This window comes from Mobula hypostoma, chromosome 1 (genome assembly GCF_963921235.1).
Source record: "Mobula hypostoma chromosome 1, sMobHyp1.1, whole genome shotgun sequence".
Classification (NCBI taxonomy): Eukaryota; Metazoa; Chordata; class Chondrichthyes; order Myliobatiformes; family Myliobatidae; genus Mobula; species Mobula hypostoma.
The window spans coordinates 140,573,085-140,593,214 of NC_086097.1; the positions used below are offsets into that span (position 1 = coordinate 140,573,085).

The 20,130-nt window shown below is 40.1% G+C and overlaps 1 protein-coding gene across 1 annotated transcript in view; it reads left to right on the top strand.

Annotated features, from left to right (window-relative positions):
* The window catches only part of nt5c3a (5'-nucleotidase, cytosolic IIIA), a 44,373-nt gene extending 25,782 nt beyond the window's left edge, over nt 1–18,591 (top strand). Inside the window, exons 2-9 of the mRNA XM_063056896.1 lie at nt 11,024–11,122; nt 11,794–11,863; nt 13,222–13,268; nt 13,356–13,441; nt 14,743–14,832; nt 16,618–16,780; nt 17,202–17,402; nt 17,765–18,591. Of these exons, the coding sequence (XP_062912966.1) occupies nt 11,024–11,122; nt 11,794–11,863; nt 13,222–13,268; nt 13,356–13,441; nt 14,743–14,832; nt 16,618–16,780; nt 17,202–17,402; nt 17,765–17,866 (858 nt within the window). The 3' untranslated portion in view covers nt 17,867–18,591. The remainder of the gene's footprint in view (nt 1–11,023; nt 11,123–11,793; nt 11,864–13,221; nt 13,269–13,355; nt 13,442–14,742; nt 14,833–16,617; nt 16,781–17,201; nt 17,403–17,764) is intronic.
* Nucleotides 18,592–20,130: the final 1,539 nt, after the last annotated feature.

Below are 20,130 nucleotides of genomic sequence, written 5' to 3' on the forward strand. Positions count from 1 at the left end.
GCTTGTGTTGCAGCCAGTGGCAGGGGGAACATTTCACTGGTAGAAGGAAGAATGAATTCAATTAAATTCTGGAAATTCTGGAAGCAAACATCACACCGTCTGTTTTTAAAAAAAAAAGCTGAAGATGAAAAGAGGATGGTTTTTACAACAGGATAATGATCCTAAACACAACTCAAAATCCACAATGGACTACCTCAAGAGGCGCAAGCTGAAGGTTTTTCCATGGCCCTCACAGTCCCCCGTCCTAAACATCATCGAAAATCTGTGGATAGACCTCAAAAGAGCAGTGCATGCAAGACGGCCCAAGAATCTCACGGAACTAGAAGCCTTTTGCAAGGAAGAATGGGCGAAAATCCCCTAAACAAGAATTGAAAGACTCTTAGCTCACTACAGAAAGCGTTTACAAGCTATGATACTTGCCAAAGGGGGTGTTACTAAGTACTGACCATGCAAGGTGCCCAAACTTTTACTTTGGACCTTCTCCTTTTTTGTTATTTTGAAACTGTAAAAGATGGAAATAAAAAAAGTAATCTTGCTTAAAATATTAAAGAAATGTGTCATCTTTACCTTTATGCCTTTTGGAAATCAGGTCATCTTTTACTCGCTTAGCTATTCACAGTAACAGAAATTTTGACTGGGGTGCCCAAACTTTTGCATGCCACTGTATATGTTGCCTGTCAGATGGGGTCATCTACATTGAAGAATTGGTCAGTCAAGTGCGGCATGAGAATGTGAATACAAATGAGGTGGGATAGTATTGAAAAAATATCAAGGTGAAAAGTTCTTGTCTGCTGCTGTCCCACCAATCTGAATGGCCATGTTACAGTGTTAACAGAGCATCACGGGCAGCGTGGTTATGTAGCGGTTAGCATCTCACAATAATACAGTGCCAATGACCTGGGTTCAATTCCACTGCTGTCCCTAATTACTTTGTACGTTCTCCCCGTTTCTGTGTGCGTTTCTTCCAGCTGCTCCAGTTTCCTCCCACATTCCAAAGGCATATGAGTTAGTAGGTTAATGGTGATGTGGGTGAATCGGGCACTGTGGGCTATGTTGGGCTGGAAGGGCCTGTTACTGTGCTGTATCTCTAAATAAAAATAACCATGATGCAGAACAGCAGAGGAAGAAAATAGGTGCAGTTCCCCATTCACGTACATGAGTCCTACAAGCCATGTTGCCTGCCTAATTTATGGGTTGTGATGCCTGGAGTATGGAAGGGAAGATTGTCGTGGTCCTTCTTGGAACCAAAGACACATGATTAGACCAAGGAGTTTGTCCTGCTACAGAAATGACTCACTGGAGTCAAAATTAGAAAGCAGAGCCATGAAGGCAATAGTCTCCACTAGTACCTGAGTCACAAGAAAATCGGAATAGGTGCAATAAGATTAGAGAATTGAGTTGGTAACATTAGAGAGTGGAAGATTGGTGTGGGATGAATGCATTTAAATTCATGAGATTGGCATTAGTTCTGGGAAAGAAGTAATGTTCATTAACAAGATACATGAATTAATGGTGCAAGTAGAATTGAATGGATATGATCCAATCACCATTACAGAGATATGGTTATTTGGGTTATTTTTTAGAAAATAAGCTCTTAAATGAACAAAAATCAGGATAGCCTTTTAAAGAATGGGATAAAGGTAGTGGAGGGAAAGTTCAGTAAATTAAAAGGACAAATTGAGGCATTGATCGTGTGAATAGTCAAAGACTTTTTCCCAGGGCTGAAATGGCTAACATGAAAGGACACAGTTTTAAGGTGCTTGGAAGCAGGTACAGAGGAGACGTCAGGGGTAAGCTTTTTACGCAGAGAGTGGTGAGTGCGTGGAATGGGCTGCTGGCGATGGTGGTAGAGGCAGATCTATTGGGGTCTTTTAAGAGGCTCCTAGATAGGTACATGGAGCTTAGAAAAATAGAGGACTATGGGTAACCCGAGGTAATTTCTAAAGTAAGTACATGTTCTGCACAGCATTGTGGGCCGAAGGGCCTGTAGGTTTTCTATGTAAGTCAATTTTGCTACTGCTGAGAAACAGTAAGGAAAAGGGAATGTTGATTCAAGTTGTCTGAAGTGTTTGAAGCTGTAATGGAGATTTGGGACACGGTATATAAATGAAGAAATTAAATGAACGTGTAACGAAAATAGTGCAACATTGGAGACCTCACACAAATTGAAAATTAAAAAAATACAGATGCTGGGAATCTGAATAGAAACTGAACATACTTGAGGCAATAAGCAAGTTAAGCAACATCTGTGGAAAGAGAAGCATTTACCATTTCAAGTCAAGACACTTCATCAGAACTGGGATAGTTTTAATTTGCAGGAAGTGAGGGGGAGAAATAGGCAAATGGAATGTTGTCAAGAGGGCGAGTCCAAGGTTAAATGGTGATTACAAAACTGACTGGTTCATAGATTAATGAACTTGGGTAGCATTTGGATGGGGGGAGCAGGGCACAAAGAAAAGTTGATATTTCAGGTCAACAATCTTTCGGGTGAATACTGAAAATGACCAGCGGATGTGGCAGTAACTGTAGATAAAGGAGATACAAAGTTAATATTATGGATGTTAAACCTTATTGTTGAACTGGCCAGTTCTGATTCAAAATGAGTTGCCCAAAAGGGTGTTCTTTATGGACCAAACAAACATTCTTTATAAAGCAGTCACCAAATATGTAGTTGGTTTCACCTGTGAAGGCAAGGAGACAACACTGCACCAAATGCAATGCACCAGTTTGAAAGAAGTGTAAACAAAACTCAAGAAATTAAAAAGCTACATTTAGGAATAAAGTCACATCCTGATGATTTGCATCCCCATCCTGACAGTGGCTGTGGAGATAGTGCATGGTGCTGATTGTCATTTTCTGAAAAAAGAAATCCACAGATTCCATAATTTCCCCAAATTGGAAAGACCAAATATAAGCCCACTATATGAGGAAGGAGGAAGAATAAAAAAAACTGACAAGCTGGTTATCCTGACATCAGTAGTGGACAAATTCTTAAATCTTTTTAAGCATCAGGTATTGATAACATAAAAGTAATAACTGAATTGGTCAAAACCATATGGAAAGTGAAATCATGTTGTGCTTTTATTTGAGGGTGTAACTAGCAGGAGAGAACATGGAAAGGAGGCTTTGTTTTTGCACTTTTGTATGGTCTTTGATAAGATTATTGAACAAAACCAGAGTAAATAGTATCAGAAATCTGTGTTGTTCACAGTCCTCCCCCTCACATGCACCTGTTCCCTGGCTCATACTCTTTACAACATCCCAGGTTCCCATCTGCTTCTTGGGGAAACCCCCACCACTCATGTAGATTGAAGCCCAGAATATACCCTTTCCTTCCCAATCACCTCCCTCCAAAAGCTTCTGCCAGTCAAATAAAAGAAATTCAGTCTTCCTGTCAGCATTCACCTGGTGGACCCCAAGCACTGGAAGAGAAGGAGGATTCATCTAACCCTAACCCCAACCCTGACCCTGGCTCAGTGCTGTACATCTCACTCAGCCACCATCATCTTGGTGGGGGTGGAGTTGAGATGGCAAAACAGACAAAATCCTTCAGAAAGCAGTTCTGGACTGAATTTTTTGACCTTGCCTTCAAAAAGGTAAAAACAAACCATGGAATCTCAGAGGTATCTTAATCATGGCCTACCATCAAATAGTAATTACATAGTAGGATCCCAGCCATGTCACAGTGAAAATTTTCATAACTTGAGCCTCTGAGTAGCCAACGGTTCCTTCCACAGGTGACATGCAAGAGGGCCCACAGACATGATAGCAATGCAAAAAAAAAACCAAGAAAAATGCATCAATCTTTTTCATCTTCATAAAAGCCTTTTCCTCAATGTGAAGGATTATGAAAGATTTTTGTCAGATTTGGCTGCCCCTAACAATTTTCATCATACTGCACCTCACCTTGGCAGTGAAGTTGTTATTCCACAGGACAAGCCAGAATGGTTCAACTTTCATCCCCTCGACTCTGAAACCAAAATTACCCAATGTTGGCTTATTACATTGTGCAGATGTTTGTGTATGCGTATGTCTGATTTCATCTTCAAAACTACTGTTGAGTCCCTGTATCACTTTGATACAACTCAGGAGTCACCTCTGGACAAAATGAAACTCTAGTTATGAGATCCATTACTGAATGCATTGACACAGCTTTTTGAAGAAAGCCCAATATCTAAACACAGCACAAACCTGATGGTCTACTCAGCAGTCATCCTGCAGTCCTTTACATGTTATAGACATTGTAGTTTGGGCACTTCAGAGCATTAGTGATGTACTATCAATGCTATCGACACAAAATCTTACTGTATACTATCAAAATAGGCAAACCAATATCATTGTCCTGTCGTTGACCAACCTTGCCATGTGTAAGGTTTTGGGTACACAATCTGCTCTGATTGTCTTTATTCTTGATTGTAGGCTCCTGAAACAACCATACAACCTTTAGCTCCAATATTGCCTTCCAAGGGAGCAGAAGAAAACCAAATATCCTTAATGACTTGTTAATAACCTTTCAATACGCAACATCTTGGTGGCCCTACTAGAATAGTAAAGGGAAGCTAAGGGGCAACTTTTTCACTCAGAGGGTGGACTATATTTGGAAGAAGCTGTTATAGAAAACGTGTTTAAAATAAATCTGGACAGGTGTATCTAGGTAGAAAAAGGTTTAGAGGGATATGGGCTAAACACAGGCAAATGGAAAAGTTATTATAGCCATCGTCAGAAGCGAGGACAAGTTGGGCTTTAGGGCCTGTTTCTGTCCTGCATAACTATTATTCTGAGCACAACTAATTCAAGGGTAATAAAGATTTGGTCAGTTGATGATGCGTATATGAAGGTACCAAGCACCATGTCCCAGTGAGGACCAAGTGCAACCTGGATACTAGCAAAAGCATACTAAACAATCCACCCATTCACAGCTCCACCTGTACTACTGAGGGAAGAAACTTGTAGATCTCACATAAAACTTATTAGTCACCTTAGAACCTGCAGAACTGTGGTAGAAGTAAGTCTTCCTTAACCCCAAGCAAATGCCTAAAATTACCAGACTACATTCTTTGATGAATGAACTGTAATGGTTTTATTAAGGGGTAATTAATTGATCAATAATTCCTTTAGCCCTTAATCCAATTGATTTTGTATAGATTCAATCCGTCAAATAAATACTTAAAACCAAATATACTTTGTTCTGTGTTTTTAATATTTCACCATTCTTCCATAATATTTCAGTTTTTATATAGCACTTTACAAACTGTTTTTGTTAAATCAATTCAGCATGTTTATTTTTTAAATTTGGCACTGTTGAGGTTCAGTGTGATTTGTTGTTCAGCTAGCATGATGACAATGGTTAGAGTATGCTGGAGCCCCCAGTAGAATTGATAGTGACTGATGTTGGCAAAGAGATCCTAAGATTACAAAGCACAGAAAAGGACCCTTTGTCCCAACTTGTCTGTCCATGAACCTAACTGAATGTCTCTTTTAATGTTGTAATTTCACCCACCCCTACCACCACATCTAGCAGCTTTTTCCAAATATCCATCGCACTCTGTGTGGAAATACTTCCCCTTCAATCCTCTTTTTAAATCTCTCCCATCTCTACTTAAACCTGTGCCTTCAAGTTTTAGACTCATCTGGGGAAAAGATCATGACTGGCTACCTAACAGCCTTTAAAACAGTGCATAACTTTATACACCTTTATAAAAGGTTTGTAAACCTTCTCTGCTGCAGTGGTAAACAGTCCCAACCTATCCAATCTCTCCTTCATAACTCAGCACTTCAGTCTGAGCATGTCTTTATGAGTTGAGTCATTAAGTTCATGAGTCAGGAAGTTTTGTTGCAGCTTCATAAAGCTCTGGTTAGGCTGCATCTACAATATTGCATTCAGTTTCGGTCATCCCATTATAGGAAGTATGTGGAGACCTTGAGAAGGATTAAGAAGATGATTAAACAGATATTCCTTGGATTGGGGGTATGTGCAAAAAGGAAAGGTTGGATAAACTTGGGTTGTTTTCTCTGAAGTGATGCAAGTTGAGGGGAGACCTGCTAAATGTTCATAAGATTATGAGAGGCATAGATAGAATAATTATTCAGTATATTTTTTCCCCAGGGTTAAAGGGTCTGGTATTGGGACAGTACAGCACAGTACAAGCCCTTTGACCCAGAGCTAATCTTTCTTGAGCTAATGTTTTCTTGTTTTCTTGAGCTAATCTAACTCTGCATTCCTATATGACTCATAACCCTCCTTTTTTGTTGTATCCATGTGCTTATCTAAGGGTGTGTTCTAGACACCGTCCATTCTGCGTTTGGAGAAAAAGGTATTTAAAAAAAAAAAAAATCTTCCTTGCCTTCCTCTGACATCTGTCCTAAGCTTTCTTGCACTCACCTTAAACACATGTCCTCTGGTATAGGCCATTGCTGCCCTGGGAAAAAGGTATTGTCTCTATGCTCTGTCCACATCTCATAATCGTTAACACCTCTATCAAATTGAATCGAATTGACTTTGTTTCTTACATCCTTCACAAACATGAGTAAAAATCTTTATGTCATGTCTCCTCCTGAATGTGCAATTTATAGTAATTTGTAAAAAATAGTATGTACAACAGGACAGTCAATATAGCATAGAAATACATTTGTTTCAGCATGAATTAATCAGTTTGATGGCCTGGTGGAAGAAGCTGTCCTGGAGCCTGTTGGTCTTGGCTTTAATGCTACGGTACTGTTCCCTGGATGATAGCAGCTGGAACAGTTTGTGGTTGGAGTGACTTGGGTCCCCAATGGTCCTTCAGGCCCTTTTTACATACCTGTCTCTGTAAATGTCCTGAATAGTGGGAAGTTCACATCTACAGAATCTTAACCTCTGCAGAATCTTGCAATTGAGGGAAGTACAGTTCCTATACCAGGCAGTGATGCAGCCAGTCACGATGCTCTCAATTGTGCCACTGTAGAAAGCCCTTAGGATTTGGGGACTCATGCCAAACTTTTTCAACTGTCTAACATGAAAGAGGTGCTGTTGTGCTTTTTTCACCACATAGCCGCTACGTACAGACCACTTGAGATCCTCAGTGATGTGTATGTTGAGGAACTTGAGGCTGTTCACCTGCTCAATCCCAGATCCATTATGTCAATAGGGGTTAGCCCGTCTCCATTCCTCCTGTAGTATACAACCAGCTCATTTGTTTTTGCGACATTGAGGGAGAGGTTGTTTTCTGTGGGTGGCGACACAGTCATGGGTATACAGAGTGTAAAGGAGGGGGCTTAGGACACAGCCCTGAGGGCTGTGCATCTCATCCTCCGTAATTAAAAGAGAAAAACCTTAGATCACCCAACCTTTCCTCCTTGGACCTGTTCTTTAATCCAGAAAGCATCCTATAAATCTTCTCGGAACCCTCTCTAAAGCATCCACATCCTTTCTGTAGTGAAACGAACTTGATCCTCCAAGTGTGATCTAACAAGAGCTTCGTAAAGATGCAACATTACTTTCCAGCCTTTGAACTCAATCCCCTGACTAATGAAGGCCAGCAGACCATGTCCCTTTTTAACCACCCTATTAACTTGTGTGGCAACTTTAAGGCATCTGTGGACTTGGGTTTCAAGATCCTTCTGTGTCTCCCCACTGTTAAAGATCCTACCTTTTTAACAGTGATGGGTGCTTTAAATACACTAGGCTGGTGATGGAAAGAGGCATTTAAGAGGCTCTTGTATAGACAGATGACTGCACAGAGAATGGAGGGATATGTACATTGTGTCGGCTGAAGGGATTATTTTAATTAGGTGTTTAAGTAGCATGGAACCACGTCTAGGGCTAATTCTTACGTCTTCCCTATACTCCGTCTAGCATAATCACATTCCTGCAAAGTGTGGCAACCATTACTGTGCATAATATTCCAAGTGGGGACTAGACAATATTTTGTGCAACTGTTACATGACATAGCAACTTTTGTTCTCATTGCCTTGGCTGATGAAGCAAACATATCTTAACCTCCTTCACTACTTATCTACCTATGTTGCCTCTTTCAGAGAACTGTATAGTTGTACCCCTAGGTCACTCCGTTCAACAATTCTCCCCAGAACTCTACTGCCCTGCTCTAGTTACTTCCCAAAATACATCACTTCAGAATCGGAATCAGGTTTATTATCATCGGCATGTGACGTGAAATTTGTTAACTTAGCAGCAGCAGTTCAATGCAATACATAATCTAGCAGAGAAAAAAAAATTTTAAAAAAATAATAAATAAATCAATTATGTATATTGAATGGATTTTTTAAAAAATGTGCAAAGACAGAAATACTGAATATTTAAAAAACAAGTGAGGTAGTGTCCAAAGATTCAATGTCCATTTAGGAATCGGATGGCAGAGGGGAAGAAGCTGTTCCTGAATCACAGAGTGTGTGCCTTCAGGCTTCTGTACCTCCTACCTGATGGTAACAGTGAGAAAAGGGCATGCTCTGGGTGCTGGAGGTCCTTGATAATGGACGATGCCTTTCTGACACACTGCTCCCTAAAGGTGTCCTGGATACTTTGTAGGCTAGTACCCAAGATGGAGCTGACTAGATTTACAACCTTCTGCAACTTCTTTTGGTCCTGTGCAGTAGCCCCTCCATACCAGACAGTGATGCAGCCTGTCAGAACGCTCTCCATGGTACAACTATAGAAGTTTTTGAGTGTATTTGTTGACATGCCAAATCTCATCAAACTCCTAATGAAGTATAGCCACTGTCTTGCCTTCTTTATAATTACATTGATATGGTGGGACCAGGTTAGATCCTCAGAGATCTTGAAACCGAGGAACTTGAAGCTGCTCACTCTCTCTACTTCTGATCCCTCTGAGGATTGGTATGTGTTCCTTCGTCTTACCCTTCCTGAAGTCCACAATCAGCTCTTTCATCTTACTGACGTTGAGTGTCAGGTTGTTGCTGCGGCACCATTCCACTAGTTGGGATATCGCACTTGTCTGAGTTAAATTCTGTCAGTCATTCCTTTGCCCTCTTTCAAGTCAATTAATCATAGCTGGGAAAGAAATACGTATTCCAAAATGAAGTGAATTTAGATTAGATTAGATTATGAGTACACTCAGTCCTCGTGTATTGTCATTTAGAAATGCATGCATGCATTAAGAAATGATACAATGTTCCTCCAGAGACATTTCACAAAAAAAACGGGACAAACCAAAGACTAACACTGACAAGACCACATAATTATAACATATAGTTACAGCAGTGCAAAGCAATACCATAATTTGATAAAGAGCAGACCATGGGAACAGTTAAAAAAAAGTCTAAGTGCCGATCAACTCCCGACAGTCCCCGATAGCAGGCGGCAGAAGGGAGGAACTGTCTCTGCCATAAACCTCCGGGCACCGATAACTGTCGATGCATTGGAAGCACCCGACCCAGCCAACTCTGAGCCCGTCTGAAAACTTCAAGCCTCCAACCAGCCCTTCAGCACCGAGCACCATCTCTGCCGAGCGCTTCAACCCCGTCCCGGCTGCCAAGCCGCAAGCAAAGCCGAGGATTCGAGGCTTTCCCCTCTGCAGATTCAGGATCACACAGTAACAGCGGCAGTGAAAAAGGCATTTCAGAAGTTTCTCCAGATGTTCCTCCGTTCTCTCACGTCTGTCTCCATCAAATCAGAATTGTGCACGGCACCCTACTTGACAGATTACAGATATCATTCACCGGAGTGGACACGCAAGAACTTGCACTTTTTGTGGAGTGAACACAATATATTTTGCTTCGTGTAGTAATTATAACAGATCATTTGACGTGTTGGTGTAAAAACTGGAGCATCATGGTGTATCCTGAACAATCAAAAGCATTCTATAGTAAGTTTAATGTTGTTTCCTGAATATATGAGGCATATTTTAACCATCAGAAGCTGCTGCAAATGTTAAAAAGTATATTGAAGTGTCAACTGCCTTGGAACCTGAATTGCTTTTATGTAGAGATATTGGTTCATAAAAAAGAGTTAGAGAATTAATGAATGTTATCTCTGATCCCCTGTCCTGTATAACTATCTTTAATTTTCAGCCTTTATTTTAAACCTATTTGCTGCTTTTTCTTGTAATTTGCTAGTAGCAAGAATTTCACAAGGTAGTTTATCATTTAATTTGGTGCACTTAGGTTAAACTTTGACTATGAAATAAGTTCCTGAAATTAAAGGGAACTTGAATATGGATGCTTTCACCAAACCGCATAGAAATATAGTAGTATACAAGAGATTCTGCAGGTGCTGGAATTCCAAAGTAACACACGCCTCATCCTGGAGGAAATCTGCAGGTCAGGACGCATATTTGGAGAGGAATAAACAGTCGAAGTTTCGGGCCAAGAACCTTCATCGGGACTGGAAAGTAAGGGAGAGGGAACCAGAATGAGAAGGTTGGGTGAGGTGATATGTGAAGCCAGGTGAGGGAGAAGGTGGGTGGGAGGGTGGGGTAGAGGTATAAAGTGATAGGTAGAAAAGGTAAAAGGCGAAAGAAAAATGAATCAGATAGAGGAGTGTGGACCATGGGAGAAGGGGAAGGAGGAGGGGCACCCAGAGGGAGGTGAGAAAAAGTGGGGTAAGAGGGGATCTTAAATGTGGAATGGAAAAAAGACAAAAGGAGAACAGGGAGGAAATTACCAGAAGTTTGAAAAATCGATGTTCATGCCATCAGGTTGGAGGCTACCCAGACAGAATATGAAGTGTTGCTCCTCCAGTCTGAGAGTGGCAGTAGAGGAGGCCATGGACTGACATGTCAGAATGGAAATTGGAAATAGAACTAAAATGGGTGGCTACTGGGTAACCTGGCCTGTTGCGGATGGAGTGAAGGTATATTTAGGTTTCATTGAGTTCCTAATTTCTTCACATATTATTTAGCAGTCTTATCTGCTATGATTTAATCATGTGACACATTGTTATATTTCACATGTGAGATATCTAATGAGTAGTGTAAAACTGCATAAAAGATGATGATTTAAGACGTTTTTATCCAAGCTACTTCTTCCTGTGTGACCATAGTACCCACTGTAATTTTGCTTCTCACAGATGCCAGAGTTCCAGAAGAAAACTGTCCATATTAGGAATCCTGAAAGGGTAGAGGAAATCATATGTGGTCTCATTAAAGGAGGAGCATCAAAACTTCAGGTAAGCAATCTATCTACCAGCTAAGATTAAGGAGTTACAGAGCAGAGTTAGACATGGGTTTTCCTTTGAGCAGAGAAGAATTTAACAGAACAGATCAAAATAGTGTGGGGGTTTTGATAGAATAAATTGGGGAAAATGTTTCCACTGGCAGAAGGATTGGTGGGTGCTTCATTTTGAAGTATTAGATATTTATATTTCATATTTTAAAATCAAATAAAAGTTTAACAGCTATAATCTGACTATATTTTCAGTCACCATCACCCAGGCTTTTCGTGTAGTGTGTTGGGAATCTTGATTGTTAAATTTTGAGATACTGTATTCAGTGTCATGGTAACTTGAGTAACATTGAGTAAGTATCTAGAATGTCCATGCCCCAGGTCTGACTGTATCTGTGAAACAAGGAAGAGGGTCAGTGACCTTGCCAGCTCTGATATAAACTGGAAAGGTGCTTTCTATAATTCAGGACTCAAATGATTGAGCCCTGATGAAGGATGTCAACTGCTTACTCTTCCATAGACACTGCCTGGCCTGCTGAGTTCCTCCAGCATTTTGTGTGTGTTGCTTCTGTAATTTTTGCTAGCTTGGTGTATTTTTGTTATGCTTTATGCCCATTTGTGTGAACAATATAATGTGATGTAATTACTTTATTTTTTTAAAATAATTTTGAGCAGATAATCACGGATTTTGATATGACGCTGAGCAAGTTCTTACATAACGGAAAAAGATGTTCAACCTGTCACAGTAGGTATTTTTGTATATTAGTCACATTGGTGGAAAAAGTCTGCAACCATAAATTCTGGAGCCATCACCTTATTGATGCCAACTTTTTACTGAATGGCAGTATTCATCATCATCCAGAAATCTGTTGATTCAAATTTTCAAAATCTGCTTCCTGGTGCTGTTGTATCACGGTTCTTAAATCTTGTCAATGTTGTGTGGTAAATACTATACATTGTAACTATTTGTTGAACCTCTTAATCAGTTTTATTTTCTTATTTCTTTAGAACTTAAGAGGAGGCCATTAGGCCCATTGAGTCTGTATCAACTTCCAAAGAAACCCTATCAGTCATATTCCTCCACTCACTTGCAATAATCTCTTCTTTCTCATGTGCCTGATGACTCCCAGCAATTCTACCACCCCCTTCCACTAGAGGAAAATTCCAGTAGTCAATTAATCCACCAGCATTTCTTTGGGATATGGGAGGGGAAACAGATTACAATCACAGGAACTGCAGAGTTTCAAAGGTCAGGATTAAATCCAGGTCACTGGAGCTGCGTAACAGCAGCCCCAGCTGTTAAATCACTATGTAACACATGCTGACTTGCAGTAATTTACTTTGTATTATGAAGTGTATTGAGTTTTACCTCATTTTAAACTTTTCAGATTAATGGTTATTTTGTCCATCTGTTTGAAAACTTCAATATCCACCTCTGCAGTTGTGTCCCTGCATGGATAGAATGTTTTTGATCAATATGCAGGTACAGACAATGATGACATTGCTGGGGATACTTATCAACCTTTCTCCAGCTTTACGTCATTTGGCAACTGCTATTTTGCATCATTGGCCAAGGAGGGGGCTGAACACATCACCACACAGCCTCTCTGTGTCCACTGCTCTCAGATGTATGGACTTTTGTACATTGATATTAAAGATATTGGTAACCTGTGATCATATGACAGCTGGGCATTTTGACCTTATAAAACAAGATTATTTTGCCATACAACTGATAGTTGGTAAAGGCATAGTAATACAGCTGCAACTCTTATCAACTTGAGTACATTCCTGACCTTTATTGGTGTCTGATTGGAGTTTACCCAGGTCCGACAGTGTCCTCCCACGTCACAAAGACATGGAGGCTGGTAGCAGTACACTGTCCTACTATGTAGATTGATCCTCCAGATTCTACCACTCACCAACTCACTAAGGGCTGATGACAAAAGTGTGGACAGAATGGCTTATGGAGAAAATTAGTGAGCAAAGGAGATGACACTTGTGAGCCATATGTTCTAAGGAAATTATTATTTGAATTATGCAATTAATTTTTGCTACATACTGCTAAACAGTAATATTCGTTCATCATTTTTTAAATTTTGACAGACGTCATTGACAACTGCAAGTTAATCACAGAGGAATGTAGGAAGAAGGTACTCCTTTCAACCAAAAACATCATTTTCTTTCCCATTGGGTTTATTTTTCAAATTTTATTTATGTTTTTTTTTTCATTCTTGCAGTTGCTGCAGATTAGAAACAAATACTATCCAATTGAAGTTGATCCCAGCATTAGCACTGAGGAAAAATACCCTTTCATGGTGGAATGGTAAGTGCTCGGTTTTCATCCTGTATGAGTTGAATCTGAGAATGTGGTTATACCTTCAACTAATACTAATCCTGATAAATGATGACTCTGGATAAGAATAAACTACACAAAACAGTACTTCTGCGTAGCATTTTCTGTCATTTAGTTTTGGCACTTGGGTAATGCTGGTAAGATTACAGTTATAGTTTTCACCTTGATGTTCAGTCTTATTCTAAAGATGTGGTGGTCTTTACTGATAGTGAATGACCAGCCAGGATACGTCGGAGTATTACTAGTTCATGGAATTTTGTAAATATAACCACAACATCCTCGATCCGAGCTACAAATCTTTACCAACATCTTAAATAACCTCACCTTGTATGAACATGCAGTTTTGGCCTAAGTAGAGATATCAGTTTAAAGTTGTACTTCACATATTATAATATAGTTGTCTATATTATCACTCTCTGATTTTTTTTCCTTGTAAAAAGCTAGGATTTATTGGAAGTAAATTCTGCTTTATGTATTTCTCTTGAGCTGTCATAACTTACTCTAGCTTGCAGAATTTTGGTCAGTGTTTCTCTATGGTGTCTCTAAACTTAACAGGATACTATCTTAGGAATGTCTGACTATCTCCTCCTTGCCCCAAGCAATGATCAGTAGCAACCCACTGCCTTTGGGGAGATTCCCTTTGGGAGGATTGGAATCCAAATCTGATCACTGTATTCATGACCCAGTAATAACAATGGATATACAATTAAATCATTGAGGGAAGATGTGTGTTTTGTTTGAATCCTGTTTTGATGCGGGTGGTACTGGAGAGCTCAGCACTTATTGGTTTACTGGACATTTTGAAGGGCCGATAAGAGTTGGCCATATTTGTGTGTATGGATTCACTGGCAAATCAGATTAAGTTTAGTAGCGCAAGTACAGTGCCCCACAAGTTAGTATTAATTCAGTTCCATGTGTTGATTTTCTTATGCTCATTTTCAGTGAGAGCTCCATTTAGTGACTGGATTGGAAACTAGTGTTTGTATGTTGAACTTACTGGTCACACAAGGTATATAATCCTTAATATGCTCAACATCAAAGATTGTATCAGTTTTTTAATGTAGGGAAAGAAGATTGCAATCATCTTTAAATTATTTTTTGAATACTAATCTATGTTATGAGCCGACTAAATAAATACCTTGAGGTTCATTATTTACACTTTTATGTGGAAAAGAGTATCCTTATAAAAAGGCAGAAGTAATTCTCTTGAGTTTTCTGGTTTTTATGTATTTCTGGTAACGAACATCTGACTGAAAATTTTCTGTGTATAGGTGGACAAAATCTCACACCTTATTGATTGAACAAGGAATTCAGAAAGAGAAATTGGCTGCGGTGGTGAGGGAATCGGATGTGGTTCTGAGGTACTGGGGGGTTTTGGATTAAGTACCGGGTATAGTCTGTGATTCTCATAGATGTAAATAACAGGACTTGTTCAACAACGCACACAAATAGCTGGAGAAACTCAGCAGGCCAGGCAGCATCCATGGAAAAAAGTACAGTTGACGTTTCAGACTGAGACCCTTCATCAAGACTGAAGAAAAAAAGATGAGTAATTTAAAAGGTGAGGTGAGGGGAGAGAGAAACACAAAGTGATAGGTGAAACCCGGGAAGGGGGGGTGTTGGAGGTGAAGTAAAGAGCTGGGAAGTTGATTGGTGAAAGTGGTACAGGGTTGGAGAAGGAGGAATCTAATGGGAGAGGACAGAAGGCAGAAAGAAAAGGGGGAGGAGTACCACAGGGAGATGATGGGCAGCGAGGAGGTAAGATTAAAGAGGGAAAAGGGGAGGGGGAATGGTGAAGGATATGTGAGAGGGTATTTTAGATTATGAAGACACGTAGTCCCCTTTTATTGTCATTTAGTAATGCATGCATTAAGAAATGATACATTATTTCCTCCGGTGTGATATCACAAAACACAGGACAAACCAAGACTGAACAAACTGACAAAACCACATAATTATACATATAGTTACAACAGTGCAACAGTACCATAACTTGATGAAGTCTGTGAGCACAGTAAAGTTCAAAGTTTCTCAAATGTCCCACATCTCACGCAGACGGGAGAGGGAAGAAAAAACTCTCCCTGCCATGCCGACCACAATCTGACTCTGAGTCATCTGAAAACTTCGAGCTCTGATCAGCTTTCTGACACCGAGTACTGAGCGCCATCTCTGTCCAAGCAATTCGACCTCTTTCTCGGTCGCCAAAAGCAGGCAAGGCCGGGGTTTTGAGGCCTATTCTCCGAAAGATTCCCGACCACACAGTAACGACAGCAGCGGATGGGCGTTTCAGAAATTTCTCCAGATGTTCCTCTGTGCTTTCACGTCTATCTCCATCAAATCAGAAATTGTCCATGGCCCCTATTTAACAGATACGACATCATTTTTCACCGGAGAGCTGCACACGCGTGGTGCACTGCCATCTTCTCCTCCCGCCATTTAACCTGAAGTTCGAGAAATCGATGTTCATGCCATTAGGTTGGAGGCTACCGAGGTGTTGTTCCGCCAACCTGAGTGTGGCCTCATCATGACACTGGGAGATTCCGCTTCTTCTGGTGGACGGAGCACGTGTGCTCGGCAGAGCAGTCTCCCAATCTACATTGGGTCTAACCGGGAGCACCAGACACAGTACACGACCCCAACAGACTCTCAAGTGAAGTGTCATGGTAGTGAGAGAGGAGGTATAGGGGCAAGTGTAGCACTTATTCCACTTGCAAGGATAAGTGCCAGGAGGGAAATCAGTGGGGAGGAGCGAATGGACAGGGGAGTTCAGTTAGGGAACAGTTCCCGCGAAAAGCAGGAAGTGGGGGGAGGGAGAGATGTGCTTGGGATGGGATCCCATTGGAGATGGTGGACGTTCTGGAGAATTATTTGCTGGACGAGGAGGCTGCTGGGGTGGTAGGTGAGGACAAGAGGAACCCTATCCCTGGAAGGGTAGCAGGAGAATGGGGTGAATGAAATTGAAGAGATGCGATTGGGGGCAGCGTTGATGATGGAGGAAGGGAAGCCCCTTTGAAAGAGGAGGACATCTCCAGCATTTTGTATGTGTTGCTTGGATTTCCAGCATTTGCAGCTTTTCTCCCGTTTGTGATGATTTGGATTAAACTTGGTTTGAGGTCTGTAATGTAAAATGTATTGTGGTTTTGCAGGGATGGTTATGAGGTGTTTTTCGACAAACTGAATGAACACAACATCCCAGTGTTCATTTTTTCAGCTGGTATTGGTGATGTGCTGGAAGAGGTAATTTCTCAGGGCGGGGTCTTCCACTCCAATGTGAAAGTAGTCTCCAACTTCATGGATTTTGATGAGAAGGTAAGTTGTTGACCTTGATACTTATTTCATTGTGCTACGAATTATAGTTCAGACACAACTGTCATGTTGAAGGGGGAGTTGGGTTTCTAGAAAACAGTGTATCACAATTTCCTATAACATGAGACCACATAATTTATGCATGCATCAAGAAATACAAGTTGGAGGAAAAGTATTTTCTTTTTTTCCTGTAAATGCCCCAAACTTGTGGACAAATTTCTGTTAAAAGAATTGTCATAACACCACACTAGATGTTTGAATCTGATCAACTGAATTATAATGTTAATTGACCATAGTTTCTTCTAGTTGGTAACAGCATGTATATTTTGCTACATATGAGGTCATGATAAGTGAAATTTTTGATGTCAGCTGCAAGAAAGCCACTTAATGGGGTAACCACAGTAACTTATCATTTATGTTTCAGGGAGTCCTGAAAGGCTTTAAAGGTGAACTCATCCATGTTTATAATAAACACGATGGAGCCTTGAAGAGCTCTGAGTACTTCAACAAACTGAAGGACAATTGTAACATCATTCTTCTGGGAGATTCGTTGGGTGACTTGAGTATGGCAGATGGTGTTCAAAATATTGAGAGCATACTCAAGATTGGATTCTTGAATGATAAGGTAATAAAGTTTTTGATGTTGGAGATTGTAGAGAACTGTAGAATTTTACCATATGTGTGCCTTTTGCACTAATTAAGCAACCCAAGCAGCTAGTATCAGTGGAATGCCAATGAGCCACTGATTCTAATGTCTGATGTGGCAATTTTAGACATAATTTCATTACCATTCATGTTGTGTGCTATTGACCAAGGTGGACTATCACTAGAAATATTCAGAAGCCATTTTCTTTGGGAGATATGGTCATTGTAAAGCAAATTGCCAAGTACTACTTCTTTAGATTGTTATTTATTCCCGTTTATGTCACATGGTAATTTAGTAGCACCTGAACGGCTCTAAACTCAACTCTTTTTCAACATGCATAGGTGGAAGAAAGTTTAGAGAAGTACGTGGACTCCTATGATATTGTACTGGTGGGTGACGAAACATTGGATCTAGTCAACGCTATCCTTCAGAAGATACTGTGAATGGAGGACTGAAGTTTCCAGGGAACTTAGAGCTGAAATACTCTTCTAACTTTTTGTTTCATTGCTCAAACTATTTATTGAAAGTGCCCCTGTTCTTCAACACCCTGATCTGAACAATGTTTGTATTTTTAAAATCTGAACTTGGCAAATGAATGTGTCCTCCAATGAATGAAGAGAATTTTAGCATTTCTTAAGTCAGTTAGCCACTCATGGAATTGGGTCAGTAAAAGCCTGCTTCAGAGATTTAGACTACCTCCAGGCTTCTTGGTATAAATTTTTTCTCTAGCATTTGAAAAAGATTACATTGATGAGTATTGTGTGCTTGGCTTATTGAACTCCAAATTGCCCACGTGTACTCACAAATTGTTTTGTCTATACAATGAGTATTAGACTGTTTTAAGTTAATTGTTTTCAAAACATTTCGTAGTTGTAGATAATTCTGAGGATACTTGTGTTTATTTGGCCAGACCGGTTTATTATTATTTTGCATTATCTGTTTATTTTTAAATGAATTATGTAGATACAAAAATGTATGGAAAATTAAACTAGTGAAAAGTACTATCTTAATACGATCGAGTTTCTTAATGTTGTTATTGGACTCCTGTAAATTCCAGCACTCTATCATATTTCTAGTTTTCATCCAAGCTTCTTTTGGAGCTGACAAACTCCTTGCCTTGTGTGATGAGGCCAAAGCTATATTTCAATTAACTGTTAATTTGCATGTGTGTTCGAAGGCAATGGGACAAGAATTGACGATAACAAGAGCGAATACAGTGGTGCTAGAAAGTTTGTGAATCCTTTAGAATTTTCTCTATTTCTACATAAATATGATCTAAAATGTGATCAGATCTTCACACAAGTCCTAAAACTAGATAAAGAGAACCCAATTAAATAACACAAAAAAGTTATATTTATTTACTTATTGAGAAAAATGATCCAATATTACATGTATTTGTTGGAAAAAGTATGTGAACCTTTGCTTTCACTAACTGGTGTGACCCCCTTGTACAGCAATAACTTTAACCAAACATTTCCTGTCACTGTTGATCAGTTCCGCACATCGGTTGGAGGAATTTTAGACCATCCCTCCTTATAAAACTGATTCAACTCTGGGATGTTGGTGGGCTTCCTTGCATGAACTGCTTACTTCAGGACCTTTCACAACATTTCTAGAGGATTGAGGTCAGGGCTTTGACTCAGCCATTCCAAAATGTGAAATTTTTTCTGATTTAACCGTTCTTTGCTAGACTGACGTGTGTGTTTAGGATCGTGGTCTTTGCTGCATGACCCACTTTCTCTTGAGCTTCAGTTCACGGTTGGATACCCTGTCATTTTCCTGTAGAATTTGCTGGAACAATTCTGAATTCATAGTTCCCTCAATGATGGCAAGCTGTCCTGGTCCCAAGGCAGCAAAGCAGGACCTAACCATGACACTGCCACCACCATATTTCACAGGTGGGATGAGGTTCTTATACTGGAATGCAGTGTTTGCTTTTTGCCAAACATAATGCTTCTCATTTAAGCCAAAAAGTTCGATCGTGGACTCCTCCATCCACAGAACATTTTTCCAACAGCCTTCTGGCTTATCCACATGGTCTTTAGCAAACTTTAGACAGGCAGCAATGTTCTTCTTGGAGAGTAGTGGCTTTCTTCTTGCAGTCTTGCCATGCACACCATTCTTCAGTGTTTGCCTGATGGTAGGCTCATGAACACTGACATTAGCCAATGCTAGAGAGGCCTGTAGCTCCTTAGATGTTACCCTGAGGTTCTTTGTGACCTCCTGGAATATTACACGCCTTGCTTTTGGAGTGATTTTTGTTGGTCGGCCACTTCTGGAGCAAGTAACAATGGTGTTGAATTTCCTCCATTTGTACACCATATGTCTGACTGGACTGGTGGAGCCCAAGCTCTTTAGAAATGGTTTTATATCCTTTTCCAGCCTGGTGAGCATCAACAATTTTTTTTTCTGAGGTCCTCAGAAATCCCTTTAATTGGGGTGTGGCACGCTTCCAGAAACCTGTGTGGTGAAGATCAAACTTCAAATAGTAAATACCCAGGTTTATGTTCTTCAAGTAGGGCAGGGTCTCACACACTCGCACCTGATTGTCATCCTATTGATTGAAACACTTGACTCTTAATTTCCCCTTTAAATGAACTAATAATCCTAGAGGTTCACATACTTTTTCCAACAAATACATGTAATATTGGATCAAATTTCTCAATAAATAAATCAAGTTTAATGTTTTTGTTACTTAACTGGGTTC